This window comes from Branchiostoma lanceolatum, chromosome 10, assembly GCF_035083965.1.
Source record: "Branchiostoma lanceolatum isolate klBraLanc5 chromosome 10, klBraLanc5.hap2, whole genome shotgun sequence".
NCBI classification, from domain to species: Eukaryota; Metazoa; Chordata; class Leptocardii; order Amphioxiformes; family Branchiostomatidae; genus Branchiostoma; species Branchiostoma lanceolatum.
The window spans coordinates 10988848-11011463 of record NC_089731.1 but is presented as its reverse complement, the minus strand read 5'-3'; the positions used below and the strand labels follow the sequence as shown (position 1 = coordinate 11011463).

The window sequence follows — 22616 nt, the reverse complement described above, 5'->3', positions numbered from 1 at the left end:
CCGGGCAGATTGCAAACCATGTCCCTTTGTCAGTACATCCAATTCCCAGTCTGATCTCATTCATTTCCTACCCAAGTCATAAGGAAAGGTCAGCTGGCAAATCCCGCCAAGCTCAGACCCTCAACCCTTTACCAACATGATGGATTCCAGGCAGTAAAACTTACCAATAAACGGCAGTGCGCGGATTTACCCAATATTGAACTACAATCCGCCTGTATTTTACGTCGTCTCGTGTAACCTTCTCGCCATAAGGGCAGCTTTAGGACCAGGGATATACGGCGCTGACGAAACTAAACTTTACTGGCAACACTTAAAGTTATTGAACAACTGTGAATAAAAGTTTGAATCATTACGGTTTATATGTACGTTGTTTATTAAAGACAAGACTTCACAGTTGGTCAGCATTATCTTTTATTGTTTCTCCACATAAAGTACGTACATCATGAATATCATCCCATTTATTACGGTGTCCATATATAAAACAAGAGGAGACTTCAATAAACTTGGAAATGGGTTACTGAGAATTACGGGTTATCTTATACTATTTATTGGCTGACTTGCTTCAAGTTATAAACACTATCAATTAGGACATACTTGAATGGAATTAGTTGCTTAGCCTGAAACTTGATTTATTCAGTAAACTGTTACTGGTATGAATTTTCAAGTGATATAGCACCTTGTATCAGGATAATGCTCTTCGATATACAGCTCCAGTAATATCATAAGATTATTTTAAGAAGCTGCATAGATGCGCCATGCCATTTTGTGAATTTCTGACATGTGAATACTGGTTCTGCAAAATGCATTATTCTGATTCTTTCACCAGTATTTCTTTTGACAAATCAATTTTGCTGTTATCATTTCTATCTACATGTAAGTGGAGATGGAAATATAGGTTTACAAATGCACACATTGCACCTAACAGAGTAAGTGCTGTTAGCAGTCAATGTTCATATTATTTCCTTTTATATATCAATACATAGATCTAATAACATATTATATGTACAATGTACTATATGTTTATGTACATGAACTTTTATATTTACAGCCCTCCTCTCACTTTCAAAAGCCTGACTAGTATGCAAATAAAGCCATCTGCAATATCATAACCCTACTGCACGGAAGGACATTACCGATGTGCAGTAAAACAAATTACATGACCCCAATAATGACTCCGAGGGCAATGGCTATTGACCCCACTGATATGGAGGTTCCTCCGATAGCATTATGATTGACATTTCATACCTACGCAAACGCTGTGGGATTCTACAGGGCATGCATTTCTTGAAAGCTTTCAAGATATGCAGTTCTAGTCATTTTCCCCGAGTCCATTACTTTGTTTTCTTCTCTGTATACACTTATCATATCACCATGAAGCTACAGTACATTTTTACTATTGGACCACCATAAAGTACTTCAATAACAGCGAATAGGAATATGGTATGACCTGTATACCGAGATGCTTGATAAATGGACAATCTAAAGGCAACAAATCTTTTTCACTGCATCATGTACTAAAAATTCAAATGAGCAAATCGGGTATATTGACATCAATGCATCTATCCATTTAGTTTCGTCCCATATCTGACCACGGCTAAGCTTCTCTGTTCATCTGTACATGGGGCACTTGGCCCCTCATGCATTATTCCTCCCCACTCAAGCCTAGAGGAATTATAGACTTTATCCCTGTGATTCCCCATAAAATCTGACCTTGCCCCTCCATTAAGTAGCTTTGTAATCTCTACAAGCAGTCACGAAGATGACTTTCACAGATATCGGATACAAAGGTAGTTCCCAATACACGCTGATAGCCAGTTTCTAATCAAAAGTGTGCAAAGACCAGTGATGTAGAATGTTGCCTTACACCTCTGTATAGTTCAATTAGACAGCATAATGAAAGGCTGAATGTCAGTAGCAAATCTCTTATCACATAGCCTGTGTTATATCACTGTTATGGGTAATTTGTATGCATAACAGATGACATTAGTATTTTGCCTGAATGCCAATGAGGGAGATAAAGTGTCTGCACACTGCGAGGCAGTTTCTCTGACTAACTTTACACCAAATTACAGAGTTAGGCAAGAGTGACATGTCCCCTAATGACAGACATGTGTCAGACTGTTCATGGATAGAAAGTACACACTACCTTTAAGACTTAAGTTAGTAACTGTCATAACAGGTGAGTTTGCTTTTGGACTGAGGGGAAAATTTGTGTTTCGTTGTTTTGGGTAGAAATTATCATAATGGTATGAAATGAGCATCTTTACTTTAAGGGCTAGTAACTGAACAGTTTATACTGTTAAATTACAGTGTTAGGAGCATAAAGCTTATTCCCTAAGTTCTTCATTTCAACCACTAGTCATTTCAGTCTACAGATTTCCCATATTAGTGACAAAGTCGGTGTGGGACGAACAAGGAAATATATTCAGTGGTTTGAGTATTCGAAATCTTTTCTTTTTTTTTCATAAAAAAACAGTGAAACGCAGGAGGTGAATAGTATAGAATAGTACAGTCTCCTGGCTGCCGGGAATCTAACCCAGGCCGCCAGCTCACAAAACCAACGGACTTACCACAAGGTCCAGACCAGTTAGACTGGTCAGTAAGGGGCAGTTTACATTACATTTTTGGCGTCAGCGGCAAAATTTCCCGCTGACGGGAGGCCGCTGTCGCGACGTCTCTAGACACACCGTATTGGCTCAAATGGTCGGGCGAAAGTCTTGTTTTTCTTGATGTATTTTCCAGGACTTGGTAAGTTTTCGCTGTCTTTCTTTCATCTTGATTGAGTCTTGATTGAGACTCTTTGATTGAGTCTTGAAAAACAGGTTTTTAATGAGATCAACGTATGTCAAAGGCACCGATATCGACTGTGCGCAAGCATAACAATAGCAAGAAACGAAATCGTATGATTGTACAACGGTAGACGGCGTCAATGCCAAGCCTTGTTTATGTGTCGATATTCCCTGCTCATCACTCGTAAATGTGGGGAGGGGGGCACAAGTACGATAAACATATCCGCGGGGAAATCAGTTCGCGGCACAAAGGTCGCCACGGATTCCGCGAATCTCTCTCTATATACAATTATACCGGGGATCTAAGTAGACTTACAGTATGCTAATCGGCGTGTGTTTTATCCTAATCGCCGAAACCCAGACTCCCGCTGACGCGAGCTCTTTAGACGGAGTTTGAAGTTGTCGGGGACTCCCGCTGTACTGACGGGCAACGGCTTCGAAGCTGACGGGAGAAAATTTGGTGATAGCGGGACTACGTCGACGGGAATTGTCTTTACACGGGGTTCCCGCTGTCGCCAGTCGCGCTGACGCCAGTGGCGTTGACGCCAAATGTGTAATGTAAAGAGAGCCTAAGTGGCGCTTGAACCACCCTGTGTTACAACAGTGACAACCTGTCATATCTACCAAAATTAAATTAATGAATGAATTCTACCAAACTCCTCTAAATTCTCTCAAAAAAACTTCTGCAGGGTAAAAAGAAATGCTCATCCATCCTGATGGTGAGAGAACCAAGAGAAGAAGAAGAAGAAATGATTCCCAGACGATAAACCGGATAGTGAGTGTGAGTGAGTGAGGCTGAGGTCACAAGCTGGCTTAACTCCAGCAGCTCTGGGCAAGAATGAAGGTCGAGGTGTGACATTCAGTCATTAGTGGGTCAGCTCAGGTCAACCAGGGGAGACAGCCCTGATGTTAAATATCCAGACTGCCTTCAGGGCAAGATCGCAATCTTTAAAGTTTAAGTCAACATAGCATCAAGGAAGATTATGAGGAGGATCATACTATAAATGGAAGATTAAGTACCGAAAGTAATGGACTTTGTATTAAGGTTGGGAAGAGGCGAGGACAGATGGGTAGCAGGAAAGGTCACTGCCTTCCCTGGGGGATTGGGAATCATCAAAACAGACAGGCTAGATATTTACATAACAATGCTAGGGGGCCCGACATGAAGTAGTGCATGTAATGGTACCTGGTCAGGTAGAAATGATGAGGCAATGAAGTGTGATAATGTGATCTAAATGTGATCATTGTCTAGGTGACTTCTGACATTTCGTTGACACAATTGCGGGATGTTGGACTAGTGTATGGACAACATGGAAGGTAGTTTTCAAATCTTCATTGCTTGTACCTATCCTTTACAATGCATAATATGTACTTGCACTTGAGGCCTTAATTTCTTTGGCTTCTACCTAGCTAATCAATCAACACAACAAAAGAAGGCTTCTTATTTATAGCAATATTTGCAAATTGTTTAAACTACACCACACTAGAAATAAATATAAAGTTTACACTAACAGGATATTGGCAGCTACTTTCACTTGTGAACATCACAAGACTGCCAAGAAAAATTTTTCCAATGCTGTACACATGTCTGTATCCCGCAGGCACCAGTAACAGTCATTACATCCATACAAATGAACATGAAATGCTGTGATTAGTATGATCCTCATCCATGTAAATTGTAATTCAAGCCCAAGTTAGCTACGTATACTAGGTACTTCATACAGGTCACATAATCAGACAGCTACAGACTTGAACTTGTCCATATATAATTTAATCTGGAACATAACACTCCCTTCCAACACAAGGGTATCATTAGGAAAGCTGGATGCTGAGGACATCATTAAGCACCTGTAAATTGGTTCCACTACACATAAAGGCCAGCCTTCAAGACTTTTAATTAACCTAACTATAAACAGTGCGCCATGTAGGATAGTTTCATAGAGAAGTCTATGTAAAACCTATGTGATGGTTCACTTAAAGTCCTACATGTTAATGTCAGCTATCTTTTCTTTATACTCATCTAAAACTTACTCTTTTATCTATCTTATTAAGAAATAATATGCACTTTTTGGTACCCGAAATTGGAGCTGTACTCCTAATTTTTGACTGTGGGTGCACTGGTGCGCCTAGATAGAACTGACTGATACAATATATGTACAATGTAAATGTACTATCTTACACTAGTATATGTAGCATATTCTTGACATTTAGTTGTCAGATATCATTTGTTAAAAAGTTAGCTATAGAATTTCAAATTCAAGCTCTGGCTGAAGAGAGGCAGCAAGGTTTGTAATTATTTTTTCTGGCATTCTACATAATTATATGTTTCTTTTAATGCACCTAAATCTAAAAGCTAGGTGCACCAGTGCACGGTGCCACTTACTCCCCCAAATGAATTTCAAGACAAGTGGCTTTTAGTTTATATAAACTTGTTTGACAAAAAAGAACAAATTTATCAAGCTTCTTTGACTGAAAGTTCTGAAACATGTTAGCCTGATGATTGATTAAAAGATGTACTGGAACGAAGGGTCTGGTGTTCTGAATTTCTAGCTGATGGATTGATGGATACAGAGCAGAAAAGAGCTGATTTGGGAAAGCAACAAGACATTATCAATGATGTCTGCCAACACATCTACATCTTGTGTGCAAGTCAAGTCTGCGGAGATGTCCATCTCTTGCATGTACATGTGCACCAATTTTTCTGGGTGAGAAGATAGCTTTAAACTGTCCCATTTGACTCTCACAGATGCGTCAGCTTCAGGAGTACCCAACGACCTTATCAACAGAAGATAGCACATCTGATACTGAAGTCAAGGGCAACATTTCACCTTGAGAAGACCTTGAAGATAAAGCTGGAAAGACAGCCAACCGTCAAACCTCTGCTTCTCGATGATCCCCGGAATATGCCCTGCAGACCAGGTGGGCATTCCGGAAGATCCAGATTACTATGGGATCGAATCTCTGAGTATCATAGCCATTGGAAAGGAGCATTGTGTATTCTATTACTCTTTCTGCGAGCACGTTGTTTATCAGCAAATAAAATAACAACTTTCTCTTCATGTGAATTTTGCAAATTTTGTACTACACAAGAAGCTTTATCTCTTATAGCAATAAACAGAGCTTGATACAAAAATTGTTCATCCTCTCCTTGTAGCTGATTGCAATTCGGTGTAAAAGGGATTACCTCAGCAAGAAGCTAACTTAAAATAATGCTTAAATAGATCTACACAATTGTAATCCAATAGCTCCACCCCCAACACACAATAAAGGCACACAAGTCACTTATTGAATTTGACAACATAAAGATTGTACACACTATGCATCATACTCAAATTGATTACAATGCTTCCATTTCCATAGAGATTTTTACACTCTTAGCTCATACATAATTCCATTCAATTCTCTTTATTCAAATCATGTAGAGATCCCCCTAATCTGCAATATATTACCTACACACTGCTGTTCCCTTGTGTTTATCTCACTAATGCTCTTTACCCTCGCCCGCAGCTAAACAAGATAACGTCCTCCTTTACTTCAGCTTCATCGCTGGCATAAATCGCTGAAAAATATACCCCAAGATTTCATGGCTCCATTGCAGACACTCAATTTCCACTGCTCAGCTCTCTATAAAGGCTGCATAGGTTGGTGATAGTATCCTGCTGAAAACATTCCACTCAATCACACCTGGCAATACAACACTGCCTGCCAGTTCATATATATCACTTTGTGTGGATCTCTCCAAATGAGATATCTCCTTTGAATTTGTTTTCTGCAGTGTTAACCTTTGAGAGGTGATGTTTTTGATGCTCACCAGCACTAAAATGCACCACTGAGAGCATTATAGTAATCAGCAAGCCCTGCTGTCAACTAAACCGTCTTTTGTTGCCCCCCTGCCCGCAAGCTATACCTGATTATGTGCTCACTCACTCCAAATTACATATCCTTGCTGTTTGATTAATTCCTGCCTCCTGGCAATTGCTCCCATTAGGAGCAGCCGGATGCATTGCAGAGCGGAGTCCTGCGCGTTTATAAATCACTCTCGCCGTTTTACAGTACACTGTAGCACACTAGAACCTTTTTAAGTATATTCCTGTACATTTGTTGAAAGGGTAGGGAGTAGTCATGCCATGCTGCACCCAAATTATGCCAGAAGAAAACCACTTGTGTGGGGGACAATTGGTAATTACGCTAATGATAGGTTGTCACCTTTGTATCTGCCTCAGGGGGTTACCACAAAGTATTTCACTCTCTCAACCCATGAGAAATACATGTACAGCACACAAGAAAGTTTCCTCCCCAGTAAATAAAGCACTGGCAATCCCCCAATGACAAGGAGAGACAATTTACTGGTAAACTTGAAGTGAGAGCAGATGACTCCCTGGCTTGATACATGAGGGAGAAAATTGGTAGTGACACAGTGATTTGAGCCAGACAATCAGGGCACAAGAGGGATGACCCGGGTCGCGACCCCGTGCGACCTGAACCTTGACAGCCAATCAACCAGCATGGGTTTAATGGGTATGTAACATACCATGATAAAATATGTCCCAAATTTAGGGCTTTTACAAACCTCAAGTATCACCAATAACTCCAAGTGGTAGGATTTACCTCGAAAAGTTTCAAAAGAGTTTCTGAAACCATTTTCAACTTAATCAACATTAAGTTCATACCAAAATATGAAGCATATAAAAGTATACATTGTACATTTCTTTTTCATTCTCACTGGCAAAAAACAATTTGGATCTGTTAAACAAATATATGTATACGCACATGTGTATGCACATGTACATGAGCACACAATTATCAAATCAAAAGTAGAATTAGTCACCTATCATATGCATTTGTCAATAAAAAACTGAAGCGAAAGAAGAATATCTTTTCATCTCATCAGAATTTCATGTCTGATAGCCTTAGTATGGGATATCTGATAAAATAATACCTCTCGTCTTCAACCTCAAAAACATAATACTATATAGATTATGTCCCTTGCAAAGAAAACAACAAAATATTATCTAAAACATTTTGCTAAGCTCCTCTTTTGGTGTTACATTGACAGATGCATTATGGGCCATGGAGAAAAAACACTTAGTTCCTTGCCCTGCAGTAGATCTTTAAGAATCAATAGATTAGATCTCTGATCCATGTATAATCGCCAAGTACTTCCATTATCTTCAACCTTTCTCTGTGCAGGTGAAAAATCAATTGCGTATTCTCCCTGCTCTCTGTTTTGTCAATGAGCCTTGCAGTCACCACTAGGTTAATGTCCAGAATAATCCAAAAGCACCCTTGTCACTAAATAGCTGGATGAACATTTGGGACACAAAGGTTATATTTCACATCAGCATCCACCTTTTCAAACAGAGCAGCCGATATCAAGAACATGTTAAGAATTGTTGATTTCAGTAGAGTGGCTTTCAAGTATTGTTGAAGCCAATGCCTAGAGAAGCGATGTAAAGAGGGTCAGTACACTAGCGCTTTGGAGGGATGAAACATCTTCCACTATAATGAAGCTTGCAACCAGAAAGGAAGCAAATTGGCTATTTCTAAAAGTAACACTTTAAAGTAAAGGTCTCCTACTTCTTATAGTACTTATACAGTGGCTCACTTGGGCCAAAACGTCATACAAGCTGGCGAAATGGGGATTGAACACACGTATCTGAAATGGTCATATGGTTCTATAATGATAGGATACTATGTCGTAACTCAAGGCTGCGTTCATTTCACAGGAAACCAAATGGCTTTCAAAAGGTCACGTTACCCATCCATGATGGTGAAATACCTGGCAGGATTACCGCTGGTCACAGGTCAGTGTTCGTGTCAGGACCTAAACCCACCAGGAAGTGCTAAAAACCAGAAGTAATGTGTCTTCACAGTATGGGTATGTTTAAAGTGGAACTGTATCCTTCTATACCCCATCTGGTGGTGAACTACTGTGCAGTTTGGCGTTGAAAGATCCACAAGGAGCTATGAACCAGTGCTTCAAAACATGGAGTAACACGTCTTTCAGAGCCCCTCAAATAACAGTCACACTGAAAGATGTGCAACAGCTAGGCTGTTATCAGAAAATCCATTGTAACTACGTCTCATTTGTAAGAGAAAGGCACAGATGTTAAGATGGAAGGATTGCAGAGCTATTCCTGGCCTGAGGGTTACCCCTCTTTCTCCAGTAACTAAGGTGATAAGGCTTGATTTATGGGGAACTTGTTGGAGCTGATGTAAGGGAAAAGTTACAGAGAGGGCAATTTGAGTCAATTTTTACTTGTGTGAACTTCCAAATTTGAATTTAAGAGGGAATGGGATCAACTTCCCTGTACAGAAATCCACCTCCGCAAATTCAAACATGCGCATAATTATCGAGGGGTTCAGTTCAGAGGGTGATACAAATTACCTGTACATGCTGATTAACAGGTGTTCAGGTGACACTTTGACACCTGTATTTCACACCTGACAGATCATATACCAGAGTGTCAATGCAAAGCTTCTACTACTAGCAGTTCAGGTCACTTCAAACTGTTGACAGGCAGATCAAAGCTTGATTCCTAACCCAGAGGTTTGACCTTGGAACTTCTGAAGGGCATTTGCCTGCAATCTCACCAACCAATAACATCACTGCACCAATATTCTAACTCGAGTTATATTTTCTATCTTGTGCCCTATCTTTAAGTGTTGTTAACAGTGCATGTTGGGGCCCCAGTAGTTTTTGATTTGGTATGAAGAAGAGATTAATGAAGGGACAATCATGGTAGAGGTTTTGTTACTCCTGCTTAATCAATAATGTTATCTAATTCCAGAGGTGCCGCCTTTGCTGAGTCAGTGAATACAAGAGAAGAAACAGCTGGACTCACCATGCGAAACTCCTGGATAGAGCAGATGTAGTAAGGGTTGTCTGCACGCTGGCTGTCGATGTACACACAATCTGGAAAACAACAAGAAAACTTATAAACTTATAAAAACCGGCAAAATCCTTTAAGTCTTATCACTTATTACAATACTCTTATTGATACATTGATTGATCGTCAGCTTAGCCAAGCACATCAGCCACTGATATAATTGACCTGAGTTTAGCCCTTGGTCAGTTGGTGGTCAACCCAAGAACATAAAAGCAAGAGGAGTGAACAAAACTGGTTGCCATATCTTCTGCAGTGCCCCCAATTGTCAAATAGGACTTAGGGATAGATGAGTTCAACAAACTATTTTTGTAGATGGTAGAAAATGTAAAGAATGTGAAAATGTCAATTGACTTATTACATAATTTCTGTGTTCCATGACTTGGTTATCTATCTGAACTGTTCAACACTGACGGATATCTGAATACAGTTTCAAAGGACCTATGTATATGTATATATAAAATGTACAAGAAGATATCCTGGATGACAAAAACACTTTAATCCACAGTCTGGGCATGTTGGGCCTCAGGGCATACACAAAGTATAAGCCATAAGCATCTTTACAAGTACAACACATCCCCTTAAAAGTTACAGTCTTATATTTCCTTTAAATCTTGCACTTTTAGTGCTAGCTACTGGCATCCTTACGATCCATCTGTACCGTCCTTTTAAATCTTGTACTTTTACCTATAACAGCAACTAATGGTTTCCTTGCATTAAATCTATCTATCACTACATGAATGCCGATTAACGTACAGAGTTTGCTTGTGGCAACCCTATCGCTGCTGCTATTGTGAGAACACATAGATATCGTGATGCTGCACCACTGGAAATCAATAATGCCATTCTAAAAGTTGATATGGGTGAAAGGCTACTGTTGTCACCAGCTATACTTCTAGATCTCCACAGTGCCTTCTTGTGGTACACTAAGGGACCAACCATCGATAATAGGGAGGGAGACGAGAAGGTAAAAAAACATATGCCAGTCTATCTACCATTACTGCTGGCATTAGTATTACTCTTATCAAGTTTATATCAGATCATAATAGATCTAAAACAATATTACCCATCTAAGGGAAACCAGATTTGATTGACAACCAATAATTGTTCACATTACCTTATCCTTTAACCTACATCCCATAATTTCATAATTCAATATTACAGTCCAAATAGATGCGAAATTTCAAGAGCTCATTGGTTACAAAAAATGTACCAATTTCTTATCAACATATATTGTTGCACAGAATTTGTGTTGTTTGGAGGGAAAAACACATTTGCAATGAAATTAAAGTTTTACCGATTCTCATCATTCTTAATGACATAGAAAACAAAACACATACTTAAGCTTTCTAACATACATGTAAACAAAAATGGAATGCTCATGATATGTCCATAGAAAATAACACTAACGACTTGTTTACATTCTTCTATTCCTTCTACTTTGTCTGAGGCAAATGGAACAGAATAGAATCTGCAAACACAATACACAGCGAGCGTGTAATCATCACACATTTCAACTGCTTCACCCAGCCATATCAACCGACAACACCTTTATATATCATTACAGTAGGTGAAACAATGCAAATGTGTCTGCATCCAAACAATATGCTGTCTTCACTTCCAAACCCTTTCCTTAATGGTATTTTTGCAGCTGTTCAGGAATCTAAACATTAGGGTTGTGACATTGTGGGTTGCTGTCAGCCACCCATGACTGACCTTTGGCCTTACACACAGCGGCCATTGATTGTGCCATGCCAAATGTGCAAAATCATGAAAATGAGGGTCTACATACTTATGATATAGGGGGTGACCAACAACAGTTATAGAGGGGTTGACCAGAAAAATGTACGGAAGGGCACGGTTTTCCAAACAAACTCTTGAATGTGATATTCAAATCAGAGTGTTACAAGCTGAAAGAGAAATTTCAGACAATCAATAAAAGTCAATGGCAGTTGAGGCGTACCATGCAATTCTGCTTTGCAGCCTTCCAAGTTGATTATTCATGGTCTACTGTTACTATGATATAGTACAAACATTGTTCAGTTATGGCTTTTACAAATGATAACTTATTCTAATCAATATTACATCTTACATAATTGGAAAATTGGTATAAAAAATATCTCCTCAAAGTATTTTTCGGTACATTTATTTTCACACCTCCCGCTATGCTTTCCAGATCAAAAACCTAAAATTATTGTGCAGCAAATCTTGTATAACTGAGGCTATAAATACACGAGAAACACGCAATGAAGAATGCCCAGTTCTGCAAAAGATGCCAAGATTTATCCTAAGTGCCAAAAATTCTAATAATATCTGCACTATTTACGATCGTTTTCAACCTGTGCCCCAAGAGGTACATTTTTCCTGCAGACATGCCACCTAATCATGTGACAGATGATGCACTTCATGCAAATTTAATTTGGAATAATGTAATTACATATGACAGGTGTTCCCTTGCCGCTCTATTTACCAGCCTGGAAAATTTCGCAAGGATCCATTACGATAATTACACATCTTCTACAATATAATTCACACTTATGTAGTATACAGATATAATTTTACTGTGCTTGAAGGGAAACCATCGCTCTTTAAAGCCATAAAGGCTTACTCCTTTTTATGTAGCTGATACAATAATGATAACATCTCTTATAAGTTATAAATAAGAGACTTTTAAATATCTGAAACTGCGCCAAGACCAACCACCTTGTCAAAAGGTATTCCTATCTCGTGAAAAGCTGAAGATTTCCTTCCCTACCAGCAGCGAAGGTGAATGGATTTACCTTTACAAAAATAGAGACACAAATATGGTACGACATTCCGGGAGATTGAAAAAGCTGGTGATAAATTCAATACCGTGCATGACTGCTCTTTATCCCATCAATACCCTCCGACTGACAGTCATATAAATTTCACATGAACAAGAAATAGACGTCTCTATTCCCGACTTGGATGCCTTTTGTTGAAAAACTGCAGAAAACATCTAAAACAGGGAATTTTCATTAGCATGCAGTATCAAAAAAAATCAGACAGTTAAGGAATTGCAATTAAAGCACAAGTGTCAATCAGAAAACATGATCATGTTTCGTTCAGGAGAAATTCATTAGTGACATCTTCATTGCAATGTCATAAATATTCAAGTGCGGCAGAAAGGGATTTTTCAAAAGTATGACGCACATTGATGACACATCATAATCATTGCTCCCTATTGATCATACATGTAGATTTCCACTAGACAAATTGTACACTGTGATGAGTTAGGGAACTGAAATACGGCTAAACCCATATCACCAAAGATTCCTGGCTAGCTTTTACACAGATCACTCTGATCAGTGTGGCAGAGTTCATGAAAATTTGATTGAGCGAATGAGCAGAAGGCTGGGCAGCCATTACAAATGATACCAATTGACGCAGCAAATTGGCCAAATGGGTTGCCTGAACTTCTGCTATGGGGGAATGAAATATTCTGATTCAACTTTATCACATTTACCTATTTTACGGTGCGATGAAGGAGACCTGTTAGGTTAATTGACTTGTCGTGAGGACGCCACCAAAGGGTGACGCTTTATCGTGATGTTGGTATTCTACGCAACACCTAAAGTGTTAAGATTCGCGCGAGAACTGTTGTCTGTAATGGCATGTCTCTAGCTTTACAATGTCTGAGCAGCGTTCGGTACATCATATGTAATGGTATTCTATGGGGATATGATATGGTTTTTGCGGGATTCTATAATATAATGTACCCGTCAACCTTGGTGACAAGCCGTCAATTTCACACAATTATGCTTCTATAAACCAGTTACAACTGAAAATTTCTTATCCTCGCGCCAACGGGCTTTAGAAATACAATTACATGGTTACCATAAGTATGAAAGCAGCCTTATCAGATATATATTGGCAACATTCTTGGCTACATTTGTCCAATCTATGACTTTTCCTACCATGTATGAATCCTCGTTTCTTGGTATCCTGCTTTGTGGGTTCCATAAGTGCACAACAACTTTTTTTTACCCAGATGAAATTAATCTTTGAGAGAAAACACTTAGACCATATCATTGTCTGGTAAGAAAGCGTATTAAAAGGTTCTGTTAAAACAGCTGGATTCACTAATCGATCTTACAAACAAATAGATATTGTTTGCAGGACATATGAAGTTTGTGCATGCTGCCCACTTCCCCATGTCATCAGGTCATGATAATCAGTGGGCTGGTAACAGATTTCCTTTACACACACACACACACACACTTGTGTGAGACACCCCAACTATCACCTTTCCTAGCTTTTGTGGGGTACAATTGTAAATCCAGTGTCCTATACAATTCTACTACACACAGACAATGGTCAGGAATAACTCCTTAGGGCTCAGGTGTCTGACCAATTACAATAAAAATGTATTGTCTGGACATGACGTCACAGTGGACACTGCCACCAGTTTCAAAACTGGAACTTGCAAACTGTTCAATGATGTCATGACCATACAATCAACTTATAAGGGAACACACTAAAGATTAATAAAAAAATTAAACAAATAAATGAATAAATTATCTAACTACTTTTGCATCAGGAATCCAGATATCTGCATGTCTGGAAAAGGAACCTTGCCCAAACTATAAACAATGAATAATCCCTAATTTTCACCATAATTTGTCATCAGCAGTTATATTGACCAGTACACCCCACCACTCAAGGTAATAATTACTATATAAGCAGGGTCATAGGTACACATCTCCAGCACAATGTCTGGACAAACACACTCATTATCTGATAAAATGTGAATTGACTACACTGGTAGAAATCCATACAACATACAGTAACTGTTGTATCTCTTATCTCCAATCTCCACAGTGTTTTAGTGGGCATGATTTATAATCTGTAAGAAGTAGGCCCTATCTAAACCAGCTGTATGTGGCTGATTAGAAGGCTCATGCTGGTTTTAGGGAGCTACACCCTAGAAGGGAACGTTCATTGATGGTGATATTAGAGGAATTGTATTAGCATGAAATTTCATCTGTGTTGGTAGTGAAACTAAACTAAGAACAAAGCTATAACCTTGTGTCAATAAGATTTTAAGATTCTGACTGCTCTAAGTATGAATGTCTTCTTGACAATTCAAATTTAATATTTATTGTGTTGGGACTGAGTTTCAGCTCTGAAATATGTTTGAGGAATCATAATTTGTACTACAAGATATGGCATTTGAAACTTGAGACAAATGCTTACAAAAGAGACGAGAATTGATTCATTTGCTAAATTGGTCAAATTGCTTTTCAGTTTACCTTCAGTCCATTTGAACATAAGTTAATTACTTCAATGCATTTTTTTTTCAGTTCAATTTTTGTCATTTGTGTCCTTTCTCCATAACTCAATTGAAATGCAATCTTCGCCACAATTTTCAAGAGACTGTTTTTGTTTTAATGCTTCCTTATCCAACCCTGTGCGACTATTGGACTACCCCCACTGAGAGGATTTTCTTTTCTGTCTCTTATCAGTAATTAAAACATGCTTAGAGATGAGTGATAACTGTAATAATAGTAGGACAAACTCTTGTCTGTTTTCATGCTGTGTCACCATAAGAAATACTAAAGAAAAGCAGCAGTTCTTATGAATAAAAGCTTTCAGAGCTAGAAACACGATTTTAGATAAGCTGCAAACTCTATCAACTTGTTCCTTTTGAAAATAACGTCGTTACCCCTTTCTTTTGCAGGAGGTAAACAATTTGTCGTCATTTAGGATGCTGGATTTACATGAAGTCATGCTAATCCCTATGTTGACAGGCAGTGCTGGTCGAATGCATAACTTTAATACTGTGTTCTTTTTCTTTTGTGTAGCCTGCCCAATCTCAACAAAAAAGGTGACTTGTTCATGTTTGACTTGTCAGGGTATGGGGACAAACATTTCGGTAACATAACCACCCTGTCTTTGTGTATTTTTAACAATCACCTACTAGTGAAAACAGACGTATGTGTTACACTGTACACTTCAACAAACATATAGCTTGTTGCAAAAATAAAAGCTAATAGCCCAGTATGGCCGTTAATGAAGGCATTTTCCCTCAGACAATGGGAAAGGTCGGAGCCTGTCATGTAGAACAAAGGTGAGCATAATGGTCCACCTGGCTTCCTTTGTTGCGTCTCCTGATACTGTGGTTCCTGGCAAGCCTTTGTCAGGCAGAGATCGATGATCTAATAAGATAACGATGGGTCTGCGAATGGATAATGAATAGAAATCTTTGTTTTTCTCATGTTCTTACCTGAATGATACATCAATGTTCGAAACCCAAGGGTGAAATGTGAAGAATGTAACATGGTCACTCTGAATTACAAGCAGAGCTAGTTTGATTTCAGTGCCATTGCCAGCAGCACTTTGTGATCCTCCCAGTACATGAAACAGGTGTGAAAGTGACAAGTGAAATCGTATAGCCTCCTGTCATGTCAAATAATGACTTTACACCAGGGCACCCTGCATTACAAGGCTGACATTTAGTACAAGGGCCCATCCATTATACAACCTGACTGGAGGAGACAAGTATTCCCAGGACTGTTTGTTATGTGTGTATCAAAGTTCTTTGCCCAGTTGGCAGTCCTCATCCCTATCCCTTTGATATAAAATTTTGGGGATGGTTCATTTTCGGAACAGGGAGAATCTATGAAATAGTAAAAATTCAATAGCCTAGCTACAATGATACAAAATGTAACTTTTTTGCAACCCTCCCTTTTTTCAATGGATCATGATGGAAGAGTCGTGGGTGGGGGGAGTGATCGTTCAGTTTGATCTTGTTAGTAATGACTTCTGTTGGCTAGTGTTCCCAAGGTCAGACCTTGACTCTGGGGTCTAGCAGGTGTGGGGTAAGAAAGACAGATGCAGACAAAGCAGCATTCAAACAGGGGGTCGTCCACTGACACTTCTACTCTTAATTCCTTCAGGATAAATAAAATACTTTGTGTGGTTTTTCTCTCATGTTGACCAGTGGTTTTAAGTTGGTGGCAGCGCTATAGTCACATACATTATTGGTAAAAATGTTGGCGGTGGCTGTTCGCAATGAAACAGTCACAACAAAAACTGCAAACATAAAACCAACACAAACATTTCTGCATTTACAGTAATTATGGCACAATATTCCTAATTATGGCACAATATTCCTTCTTCAGAGGCATTCCAAGGCAATTTTTGATGGCCTTCTCTTTCTACCTTGAGGCAAAAGCTTCAGGAAACGCAGGAAATGTCACTCCCTTTATCGGGCTTAAGCTACATCTCAGGTGAAAATGGTCTATTCTTCGCCTCTAGCCAAGATAAAGGGTTTTCTTTGCCTTGGTTCACCTGAAGGCTTCGGACATCCTGTTGTGATTAAAGTCTTAAGGTTCACAGACGTTGACTAGGTTTTCTGTAAACATCAAGCAGAAATATATCCTGGGGGGATGTGGTATGTGAATGGTTGTTGAAATGACTTAAGGATAGAAACATATGGCTTACAGTAAATGCATTCTTGTCACAGGTGTAAGAGTTATTGACAAGAAACCTGGAAAACATCACGTTGTCAGTTTACCACCTAGACACATTTCCGTGTTTCCCCCAAACATCCGGATCTGACAAGACATTTCAGAGCAGTAAAAGCTATTCCGGGTGGATACAGATTAGCCTTCTCTCTTGCTATCACTTATATGTTTATTGCTATCTAACCATCAGCAACCGTAAAGTGTGCTAAAGGTTAGCATACTAGTAGCCACGCCCCAATCTTGTTACATTTCCTGCAACGGTGGCCAAATTAGAACTCATTTTCCATGACTTTTGGTGACCTTTGTAACCGAAATTCGTGTCCTTCTGTATGTATCCAGGCTGGTAGTCCAACCTTCCCAGCTGTTACTGCTGGTGGAATTCCCTGGTCACCCATTCATTTGTCTACAGCTCCACAAGAGTTTCTCTGTAATTTCCTCATCATATACACTACAGCACAGTGCCACTGCCAAGGTATCCATGGGGCTTTGCCCTGAACTGTAAGGCATACAGATAGGCTTTTCCTGCAGTATCCTGACAAGGGCCAACAGGGCTACAGCTAGAATGCGACCTCTAGAATAGGAGGAATTGATTGCAAGGCATGTTTTTAGCTTTTGGCAATCACACCTTCACTCTCCCTATGGGAGAAACAGTTACATACGGAGCACTTTGTTTTATCTATAACATGGGACCACCACTTTACTTTGATATCGCTCTTGCCAAGAATCAGGGTAAAAAGTCACTTAATGACAAAGAAAGACCTGAAAATTGAAACCAGCCAAATTAACAATTTTGCAGTGTCCATGAAACATTCGGCGGCAGACAATGTCTGTGGTGGTCTCCCTTTACAACATTTGCTTTTCCACGAAAATGTCTTTGTCCGCCCAATTGCATTTATTCATGCAATCGTGTGCTGCCTGTGATGTTAGTGAAATGGTGCCCTTTCTTTGAGTAGTTAGGCAGAACGCTTGATTGATCTGGAATGAAAGGATATGCACAAGAAACTACAATCAAAAGACTGGGATCTGAAAAGCCGTTCCTTGATTGACAAGTGGAGAATTAAACGAGGCACAGGAGATAAGCAACATTGGAAATGAAAACAATGGAAATATGCGAGACATGTTGATAGGTCTATCCCCTTTCAAGGAAAGCAACTGTTGTTGGGAAAAGATCTTTCTTAGGATTAGAATCTAGATCTACTACATTCAACCATTTGGTCATTTGTTCGGAAAGGTGGTAATCATGGAAGTGCTTTCAACTGACCTAAAATGGTGTCCAAACAAACAAACTGTATGCATGCTTACAAGTAGATAGCTGATGTGAAAATTGATACAAATGGACTAAATGAACGTTATCTTCCTAGATATTTTGAACTGAATGAATAGTGTAGAAGAAATTCTTTATAGAAAATCCTTTTAAATGCCAAGATGTGTAAAAACAGTGCTGGTAAAGGCTCTTATAAATATTAGTGTCTCCTGCAAGAAAATCACTGTTATTCTTCACTAACAGGCCTTTAAAAAAATTGGTAACAACAGTTAACTGAATTACCTTGGCCTTTCAAACACAACACATTCTAACAGTATGAGTCTTGGCAGGATATGGCTTGTTTTTGCGGCCACTCCACTTTGTGGGTGTAAGGTTACTGGTGGCGATCACGGACTAATGTCAGCACTCTCACAGATACTTGTCAGACACTGGGCTGTGAAGGGGATTTACATAAACAAGCCCAAACATAGACATAATACTTTTTTCACAGTACACATCAACAGAATGCTCAGATTACACCGTGGTCTATTGTACGTAATTAGGTACAAAATCACACTGTGTACTCATTTTGAACAAGATAGTAAAAAAAGTACTAAAACGGGTCCTTTTAGTAGACACCAGACATAAGTACCTCCCCCCACCCTAGCCATGTCTGGTATGTAGTGTACATCCCCTATACAAAGTTATACCAAGCAGAACAACCCTAGCCTCTCCTGACCTTTGCACTCTGCGCTTGACTCCCAGTGTCAATTCTAATGATCTAGAAAGCCAGTGGAAAATCAAATTACGCCCTCAGCCCAGTGCTTTGTAGCTACAGACTGCCTTTCCATTTGAACCCAGGCAGCAGATCTCCGAACATAAACCCTTCTGTAAAGATTTACAACTCATAACCACCCCATCAAGAGGTCGGCATGTGTATTGATGTTAACACCACAAATATGCCAAATCAGAAAATATATAATGAAAACAATTTGCAATGGTCATCAATGTAAATGGCAGTCAGACTACATTGGACAAAGGATAGAATTCTAACGCCTTGATTGATGAGTAATTAGGTTAAAAGAAACAAGTGAATACATCATAAATTCAAGGAGTCAAAGCCCCCTTCTTGAAACCACCCTCCAGTTTCACATAAAGTAATCCTTCTAATCTACCTTGAAATGTCTCTTGAGGGATGATTGACAAGTCAGGTGTACTAATTACTTGACTCACCTCCCACTTTATAGCTGACACCTCCCACAGTCCAGGACGTTATTTCCGGCTGGTTTCGCAACCGTCTCTTGGGCTTTTCCTCCCTGGTCTCCTCGATTGAGTACCGTTTTCTCCTTGTTGTTTCACGTGGCTCCATCTCTTGTTTATTACCTTCCTCTCCCATGCTTTATTGCGCTCACTCCCGCTTTCCTTCGGATTATTCCCTCGTGAGTAGGCGCACTGGTTAGATCATTTTCAGCTCGGAACGGATGAGTGTTTCTGAGAAAACTGGCACCGATTCCTTGCCTTGTTGCTGGGACCTGGCCCTGTCCCTCATTCCATGATTATAGCTGTCCTTTTCAGTTACCGCAGGTCAGGCCGGCACACTGTCGGACTGTCAATGAGGACGAAATCTGGCCTCTCTCTTATCTCGTATAAAGCTTGGCTTTCTCATGCAATGATGTCGGTCGCAGTTAAGGGAAGTATGTAGAGTAACAAGTATTTAGTACGCACTGATTTTGCCTGGAGTGACTCAGGGCTGTTTTGACTTCCTTCTCTGCCAGTGTAACAGGCAACAACCAGTCCGGCTGCTTGTCCTGGTAGTTTTATAGCAACAACAGAGTGTATCTGGGACCCATTTCAGTTGGTGCATGCCCCAGAACAGATCCCTGTATCCAATAGATTGTCCTCTGTAATGGTCTCCCTCTCTGCCTGGTCTGTGTCAGTTGTCTAGCAGCTTAGATCCAAGAGAAGCTCCACCCTGAAAATAAATAGGAACAAAAGGTTTAGGAATTTCACAGAAATGGTACAGTAGCTTTAAGAGATATAGTCTGTAAAGATAGGCTGATTGGTAAATACCTACTATAAACTACTAGCCAGGCATTCTGGCTCAGTAAGCTAAAAGAATCTCTCCACGCTTTGTTTTCACAACACACATGCCACATGTACGCACACCCTTCCCTGCTTACATCAACTACGCCATATTCTGCGTCACTAACACCTCTTTCCTGCAAGAGAAACATGGCTGAATGCTTTGGTAAACTTGATGAAACCAAAACAACAGTGCAGTAATCCTTTCGTCCCCGGGTGATCACCTTCGATAAACTCTCCTACCTGTAATTTCTCTCCGACCTGATGATCAATATCGGTACTGTACGCACGGCCACGTCACGGGACACTCACCAGTTACTGAGTTAGCGAGCACTTACGCTACATACATGAATAATCCCAAAATGAGTTGTGAAATACTGTCTCTTTAACTGCGCAAATCTCGATCATTCACAACAATACCTCGTGAACACCACCCAAGCTACCGGTATCCTAAGTAATGATCAGCCCAACCAGTCCACAAAGGAGAAGCTGAAACAAGGGATTAGGTTGGCATAATCTCTGATCGAAAAGAGTATTAGGTAGCAGACAGAACAAACAAACATAAAGCCAACACACCCAAGCATATAACCTTCAGCTGCAGCAACCTGGAGAATGAGACAATGTTTGATGCACAAACAACCAGTATTTACTGGTGCCGCAACACCTTTGGTTCCCGTGCACGAACCAACAACACAGCCTACCCTCCAGGATGTCTTATGGTTAACCAACTGTAGCTAAATTATGACAAGGCGAAGAGATTACCGGTACTACACATACCGCTAGGAATTCTTCTGATGTGGACTTATAAAACAGTCCGAGGCTTAGCACTGGAGATGGTACTTACAGCAATGTTTAATTCATCCCAGTCATTGCGCTCGTTAATTACCGTACATCTTTGTTACGGACATGGACATTGGACGTGAGCATGCAGGGCAGCTGTGAGACAGAGACGTGGGTAACCTTTGAGGAACAGAGATGTCTCACAGCTGGCAAGGCTCCATGCATTCCCTGCTAGCTCACATAACCTTCCCTCCCTAATCAATGTGTATCTCCAGCCTCCCAACTAAATATCTAATGCTGTATCACATTACATGCATACCAAAACCCTCCTGGTTGTTCAGCGCACTTGTCACACGCTTCGATCGCCCCAACAATCTGCCCTGCACTTTGCAACACCCGTTGCACTTTGCTGGGTTACAGGCGATGCTGATCGCATGTGGCATTCTTTCGCCTGCTGTTTCCCACGAACAATCAAGCAGATCATGCTCCAGTAAAGAGCCTTAACCCCGGGGCCCGGCGCAAACATTTCCACGCCACGCCAACCGTAACTACCAACACTGCCACCGAACAAAGCCTCGTCCCTTCGCAGGAAATTTGCAAAACCAGACAATAATTCACGATATCATCTATCTCACCCCTGGGATCATTTCATCGGTTAATCCATTCCCCGAAACAAAATTCTCTGCTTTCCAACTCCACTCAAACGCAGGGACTACTGTACCATCCCCAAGAGAGTGATTACAACTGTTAACAACAAACCAAACATAATATTCAAGGTGCAGTACAATGTAAGTTTACAAGACAGTTTAAACTGACTGATAGGCAAATTGATGGATTATTTTGGGCACTTCACTGGGATATGCTATCTTTCTTCCTTCTTTAATATGTTCAACCATATACACTCTTGTGCCATCGATATCCATATTCAAGATCGCTGTGCACTGCCTGTAAGTGCATCAGCAATACATCTAATAAAGAACTCATCCAAAAAATTAATGCAGGCCCATTCTTTCTCACTTGACATATAAAGAGGGGACTCCATCAGCATATTAACACAATCATTATTCAAACAAGAATGTAGGGGTGACAGCCTAGCACATACAGCTGCACAGAAGTCATAGAAAATCTATAAAGCTCTATGATTTTGCTGCCTATAGTGACACATTATAAATGGCTTCTCCGCAAGTCCATCCCCACGCATTATATGCATTATCTGTTATATCGGGAATCTAATCTCATCAGAAATGCCTAACATGTACTGTATCGCAAAGCATCTTATCTCTAACTCATAAACATAGCAATTACCCAAATCATATTGAGAGTCACATCATAATTTTTGAAGAGT

The 22616-nt window shown here is 39.9% G+C and overlaps 1 protein-coding gene across 3 annotated transcripts in view; it reads right to left on the bottom strand.

Moving 5' to 3' along the window:
- Window positions 1-22616, bottom strand: part of LOC136443981 (arginine-glutamic acid dipeptide repeats protein-like) — a 96746-nt gene that overhangs the window by 47016 nt on the left and 27114 nt on the right. For 2 of the 3 annotated variants that reach the window (XM_066441369.1, XM_066441368.1), the window contains exons 2-3: window positions 19643-20381; window positions 9635-9705 (exon numbers count right to left, since the gene is read on the bottom strand). In XM_066441369.1, the coding sequence (XP_066297466.1) occupies window positions 9635-9705; window positions 19643-19805 (234 nt within the window). In that variant the 5' untranslated portion in view covers window positions 19806-20381. Of the gene's footprint in view, window positions 1-9634; window positions 9706-19642; window positions 20382-20734; window positions 20830-22616 lie in introns of those variants that run through there. The other variant, XM_066441370.1, reaches the window with a different exon arrangement.